Below are 6,866 nucleotides of genomic sequence, written 5' to 3'. Positions count from 1 at the left end.
AGCTTTACAAATCTTTCCTAATATTTGGAATAAAACAGACACTTTTTTCCTAACCCATAAACAGATGAAATGGCCCAGCACACGTCCTTCATCACCCTCTGTGTTTTTACCGAACACAGGCGGAAGCGCCAGGGCTGAACTGCAGTTACAAAGTGGCTAATTTTTCAAGTTCTGTTAGCTGTATCCACATGACGGCACCTCTCCCTTTTCCACTTCTAAAATTCTTTGTGTGTGAAACAGGTTTCGGCAGACAGAAGGACCTGATTTCACTTCACAAAGTCTCGCTTAAACTTACGTCCACTCTTAAAAAAATCAATATACTTCTGTTGTGTTAATAATCTATTAATCAATTAAATATTTTTCTGCTTCATTTTATCTGTGTGTTTTTGCCTTGATGCCTCTAACTCTACTACTCCATTTGTTTATGCAACTTTTTTAGTGACAATAATGATGTGAAAATAGTGACTCAAAGAAACTCTTTTTGTCTTCCAGCCTGAGTAAATCAAATAAAAGGATAATCTACACCATCATGGAGTACAGCCCTTTGCTGGATTCTTCCAATATGACCACAGATGATTGGGGCAGAATTGGAAAAGACATTGAGGTAACCCGGTTGGAAACAGAAATAGTAAGACATTGTTTTTTCATGCTTAATAATCCACATTTGTTGCCCGATGGTAGAAAAACTACCAGCATTACGATGGATTTGTGATTCTTCACGGCACGGACACCATGGCGTACACAGCCTCCGCCTTGTCCTTCATGTGCGAGCATTTGGGCAAACCGATTGTTCTCACCGGTTCTCAGGTAAAGGCTGTCTCCTTGTGTGGATAAAACAAAAACAATCTATAGAATGTACATTGAAGGCCTTTGTTTTGTGCAGGTTCCTATCTACGAGCTAAAGAATGACGGCAGAGACAACCTGCTGGGGGCGCTGCTAATCGCTGGACAGTTTGTCATTCCTGAGGTGAGGTTATATAAAAAAAGAAGTAAACATTTGTCGCTTTCTTTTAAATGTGTTTATTTACTGGACAGGTGTTAATGACATAAATCTAAATGATAGTAACGCATTCTTCCGTTTGTCGGAGCTGTTGGCAGGTAAAACGTTGCAAACGGCTTCTCCAGCAACTCGTCGGATGAGAATGCTCTCTGATGGCCTCTGAGCCTGTTTCGCAAGACTTGAGCAGCAGTTACAGAACAGGAAGAACATTGAGATCTGCCTGCTCAACGTATGCAGCACAAGAAACGATGTCTGACTCTTGAGGCAACGCATGCCAGCAAGAGATAAAGGCTTATCCCGCTCACATCAAGAATGTAGCTCATTTGTTTTCGAAACCAAGCCGTAAATGTACAGACAGAAATGATGATTGTGATTAAAGTAATGATCAGGATTTTCATTTCTACCCGGTTTTTAGGCGAGTGTTGGAACATTTATCTGACTTGTTAGGGACGTTCACATAAAGCATTTATTAATAAACGATTTTAAATCTAATCCTCACTTTATGAATTTAGTATCATTATTTTTACAAGATTTCTTACTGGACTAAAATGAAGCAGGACATGACTAAAAATACAATAAAAGAACTAAAAATTTGTTGAGTTAAGAATAAAAAAAACAATTTTGACCTAGTTCTGTGACTTTCTTGCTTTTTAGGTGTGCTTATACTTCTACAACAAACTTTACAGAGGGAACCGAGTGACGAAGGTGGATGCTGGGAGCTTCAATGCCTTCTCTTCTCCTAATTTGGCTCCTTTGGCAACTGCTGAAGTGGATATTTCAAGTAATGCAAACAAAATACATTTGTGTTTATGCAATTTGATGATAAAAGAAAAAAAGGGTGTCATTATTTTTTTGCTCTTCTCTTTCTCTAGTCAACTGGGACACCGTATGGAGGGCAAACACGACGGCGAAATTTCAAGTCAGTACTGAGCTGAACCGGAATGTGGGTCTGCTAAGGCTTTTCCCAGGAATCACCTCCTTGTCTGTGAGTCTCTCTGAAAACACGAACTGCTCATTAGATGTAGCCTAACCTGTACAGGGGGGTTGACCTGTTCGGGTACTGCTGGTTTTTGGGTCGCCCGGCCCGTGGAGGGTCATAGACGGGAGCAGCATAAGGGGATCGCAGGTGTCTCTGAGGCTCGTGCGGCTACCTTCAGGGACGTCATGAAAATATTGAACTGTCATGCGTGTGGTAAATGTATCGTGAAGTATTTGTGAGGATAATTTAAGTTCCATGCAGTTAGGGGTGATGCAGTTGTACGATCCCTGAACGCCACACTTTACTTGTGTAGTGCGACCTGATGACAGAAAAGATGGCGGCTGAAAATCATAAGGAAGTCCAAGACTGGAACCTTTCTCCCTCCCCAGGCTGCACATTTTGACTGAAAAATATTCTTGTTTTTGGTCGAAAAAGATTAATATAACCGGCAACCCTAACAGTTTTATTTTGTACGTTTTAAGTTTTGAACCTTTACCACCTGAGGTGTTTCTGTTAAAACCTACATTACTCTTTGACATACCATAACTCCTTACACGATCGATGTGAACTAGCTGATCTGCTAAGAAGAGTGGTTTTTGCAGATTTTCACTAATATGTAATGTAATATGTAAAATGTAAAGCCGCTTTTCTCTGCAATAAATATGCTAATTGACGTTGATTGCATAAAGTGTTTAAACGTAAACACTGGTTTGAGGCTGAAGTAAAAGTCTTCTTGGTTTTAAAAATCTGAACACTTTTGTTAATATAATTTAATAAGGCCTTTACCCTCTTTAGACACATTTTAAGATAATCCTGAATACTAAGGTCCAATCTGAGTTCTTCCCTTCTCCCTACCCCTTCATTTACCCCTCCAAATGGAGCGTTATGAAAAAATAGTGTCTCATAATTTGGATGTCACTTTCGCTCGCTAATGTCACCAATAGTCACCGTTACCTAGCGCTAGCACGGAGCTTCCAGCGCTTGAATATACATAACAACAGCGGTTTTATAGCAAGAATTGAGATTAGGCCTTAAAAAGGATTTTAATGTAAGTGACTACAACTCTGAAATATTGTTAAATTTCTTCTTCCGGCTAATGATTTTCAGCCGCCATCTTGTCTGCCACCAGGTCCTCTTGGAGTTATTAGTAAGATGTGTGTTCTGGCTCCTTACTGATCTTGTGCAAATACCGCTTGGACGTAAGTTTCTGCCAGTGGAATGTGCTGAACTTGATGGTGACGTTAGTTCTCTGCCAATAATCTTTGAAGATAGATACCTGGATTCAAACTACACTCTGGCTAATTTCTAACAGCCAATAGGTTCGCAAGGAGCTCACAGTTATCACTAGCACTTACAGGCTTTGAAGGGAGGTTGAAAAAGAAAATTCTACCCATCCATTCAATGTATTTCACCCACTTCCCCCTTATTTACCCTTGTGTGTTGTATGAGTGTTCACCACGACCTGTTACCCACAGCACAGCTATTTTCACCTCACGGGCTCACAGAGTATTCTGCGATATTAACATTTCGTGCAGGCTGTTCGGTACAGGTTTTTTTTTTTTTGCCCACTGTTAGCCCATATCCAGCTATAAGAGTACTTATGACTAAACCATAAGCTGGATAAATAGTTGAGGTTTGAAGAAAGATTATTGCTAAAAGTGAGAATGATCCTTGAGTGCACCGTAGCTTCTAAATGTAGTGTACTTTGTCATCATTCTACTTAAAAGGACTTTAAAATATGAATTCTATGGCGCTGACACAGTTTTTTTTTGTCAAAGTGCAATAAAAATACAAGAAACTTACATTTGAAAACCAATTTACTCTTACTTTCCCATTCATGCAAACTACCATCAAACCCCAGGCCAGAGAAAAATGAGGCGATGTTATGGGCCATGTCCAATCACCCCGTAAAAAAGGGAGGACTGGCACAGACACCGTCCCATTTAGTCTCACCTCCCTCTGCAGAGGCTGCTGGGAGAGTTTTTATTGTGTCAATCTGCTCGCGCTGCCCAGCTCCGCCATGACGGCTCTCTAACAGCCTTTAACTGCTTTTACGAGGGGCCGTTTTGATTAGGCACCGGGCTCTCGCTCGTCTTCAATCTGTGCTTAAGGAAAGCTCGATTACAGAGCTGCAGCAGACCCTGTAACGCTCAGCCAAAGAATGAAGACAGAACTTGTATCTTTTAGTGTTGCCTTCTTCGCTGGCCGCTCAGGATTCGCCATGCAACATCATGCTCGCTAACAGCTTCAGATTAATTGCCCTCTTTTCCGTCGTTGAACTCGTTCCCCGTTCTCGTCATATGCGACGGCTAATGATGTGGTATAGGGCCTCCCGGTGCCAGCCCGTCAATCTATAATTGCGAAACTGGTTGCAGGGATGGTTCCAGATGGGCTTTTAGGAGCTCAAACGTCCTTAGGCATTGGAGTGAAATGTGCTGCAGGAAAAATAACACGGAATACAAATTTTTCAATCTGAATCCTCACTTTTCCCTGTCAGCCATCAATTTTGGGGGGTTTTATAATCTGGAACATATCTCTGTCCAGGTAAGGGCTTTCCTACAGCCCCCCATGCAGGGCGTCGTTCTGGAGACCTACGGAAGCGGAAATGCTCCGGATAACCGTCCTGATCTTCTGGCGGAGTTGAAGGCGGCCACCGATTCTGGCGTCATCATCGTGAACTGCACACAGTGTCTGAGGGGGACTGTGTCTGCGTCGTACGCCACTGGAAAGGTATATATTTTTAGTTTTCTTCCACTTAATGTGTAATGTGGGAAATCTGAAAGAGAATTGGTCATTCAGGTGCTGATGGATGCAGGGCTGATAGCAGGTGGAGACATGACTCCAGAGGCGGCTCTGTCCAAACTCTCCTACGTTCTGGCAAAGAAAACGTTGGATCTTCAGGCCAAGAAAAAGGTTGATTTTTCACCAACTTATTTTCCCCTTTTATAAATGTTTTTTAAGGCTGAAAGGATGGAAACATTTTGAGTTTTTTTTTTGTTCCTTCTTTGCACAGATGATGGCTCAGAACCTGCGAGGAGAAATGAACATTGACCTGGAAGGAGCCAAACTGTGTCTGAGCAACAGCCGCTTCATTCAGATCATTGCCAAGTCCCTCAGCATCAGCTGCAAGGAAGTGAGTTCCCCTCACGGTTTCTCGGTTGCCTTTTTCTCACTACCAGCTCGTCATATATTGAAGAACGCGCTAAACCGGGGTTCATGTTTAGCTTATGGGGTTCACATTGGACAAGCAGGAAGTGGATTTTTCTTTTTCTACTGTTTACTAGCTCATGTCCACCACCCACAGTTGGAAAAGGCTTGGTGCAACATGTCAAAGCGGTGCAAATCTTCGTCCAAGCGAGTCTTGGTGTCAAAATTCCATCCAGCCACAAACTGCAATTATTAATTTCTCCTCTGTGGTTAATTTTCAACATTTTCGTGAATTAAATGGGACACTATCATACATTACTACCAAACTTGAATCCCTGATTGGTAAAAGTTCGTGGAGGCCTCTGACATAAAAAGCAAAACATAAATTATTGAGTAATGTGTTGTGAGACTTAATGTTGATGCCATGCGGCTTCAAACTTTTGCTTATTCTTAGGAAAACAACATATTAGCACATCATGATTGATTTTTGTTTGACTCCTCTTTTTTTATCTTTTGAAGGAGCTGGAAGCGATCCGAGACGCTCTGACTCCTCCTCTGACATGTGCGGCTGCAAGAATCGGAGACGTCGATGCCTTGGAAGCCCTTAAAGAAATGGTAAAAAACGTTGTTTTCAGATTCTCTACATATTTCTAGGGACCTTTAATCATTAGCCATTTCATTTCCTCTTCAAACACAGTAATCTTGTGCATACAGCCGGTGTTTGTTTTCATCAAAGTCAGCATGACGTCCGTGGGGCAATAACTCTTAAAAACAGCAGATAAGGATTTGACCTACAGTGTCTTATCTCAAGAGTTTTTGGGGTTAATGTACGCAGTACAGTGCTCGAATGTTTTTGGTGCTTTGGAAAACTACTAGAATCACACACACACAGCAACAAAAGGCCTACAGTAGTTCCAGCTGTTGCCACTAAAGGTTTGGATGTTGGTTTGTTGGCTCATAGTCCCTCCAGCTTTCAAGGACAAACTGGGATTTCTATGCTTTTATCTACAGTACTATAAAAGCGCCATCTGTCAGCCATTACATTTTGTTCACAAGTAAACGGTTCTTCAGACCAAAGTCAGTTTTTTAGCCGTATTGTAAACAGCTGTCCTCACGGATATGCCCTTCTGTGTTTCCATTACTTTTTAATGGATGCCAGCGAACGCAGCGCCGCAGCTCACCGATCCAGTTTTGAAGTCTGTGGTAGCAAACCAGCAAGAATCCCATCTAAAGGAAGTGAATCATTTTAGTGTCTCGATGTGTCTTTGTGTCTCATCACAGGGTAGTAATCTGTGCCTGGGTGACTACGACGGCCGTACTCCCCTGCATGTTGCCGCTTGCGAGGGTCACCTCAAAGTGGTGCAGTACCTGCTCAGCCACGGAGCCTCAGTCTATGTTAAAGATCGCTATGGAGACACACCCCTGAGCAACGCCGTGCGCTTCAGGTAACGCTCTGAAGGCCGCTTTGCTTTCAACTGGCCTTTTAGGTGACGCTTACAAAGCCGCAGACGTTTAAAACCCTCGTTTCTGCCGTCAACAACAATCTGAGTGAGAATATCTGGTTAATTGCTGCTGCAGAGGTTTCATTAAATGAGTCGCTGCCAGGCGGGGAATACAGTAAATGACAAAAAGGGAACAGAAGCCATCAGAGGGGCTTGAAAACGAGGGGCTCATTACAACACATGAAGGCCAGGCAATAATTATAAACTAATTAGGCTAATTGTTATTTTTACCCACACT

At 42.3% G+C, this 6,866-nt stretch overlaps 1 protein-coding gene across 3 annotated transcripts in view; it reads left to right on the top strand.

Moving 5' to 3' along the window:
* The window catches only part of aspg (asparaginase homolog (S. cerevisiae)), a 15,425-nt gene that overhangs the window by 3,996 nt on the left and 4,563 nt on the right, over positions 1-6,866 (top strand). For all 3 annotated transcript variants that reach the window (XM_036209934.1, XM_024269047.2, XM_036209935.1), the window contains 10 exons: positions 493-604; positions 682-807; positions 884-967; positions 1,655-1,781; positions 1,873-1,985; positions 4,524-4,709; positions 4,779-4,892; positions 4,993-5,112; positions 5,646-5,741; positions 6,408-6,571. In XM_036209934.1, coding sequence (XP_036065827.1) covers positions 493-604; positions 682-807; positions 884-967; positions 1,655-1,781; positions 1,873-1,985; positions 4,524-4,709; positions 4,779-4,892; positions 4,993-5,112; positions 5,646-5,741; positions 6,408-6,571 — 1,242 coding nt within the window. The remainder of the gene's footprint in view (positions 1-492; positions 605-681; positions 808-883; positions 968-1,654; positions 1,782-1,872; positions 1,986-4,523; positions 4,710-4,778; positions 4,893-4,992; positions 5,113-5,645; positions 5,742-6,407; positions 6,572-6,866) is intronic.

The sequence above is a fragment of the Oryzias melastigma genome, linkage group LG22 (genome assembly GCF_002922805.2).
Source record: "Oryzias melastigma strain HK-1 linkage group LG22, ASM292280v2, whole genome shotgun sequence".
NCBI lineage: Eukaryota > Metazoa > Chordata > Actinopteri > Beloniformes > Adrianichthyidae > Oryzias > Oryzias melastigma.
This window is presented reverse-complemented; position numbering and strand designations above follow the sequence as displayed.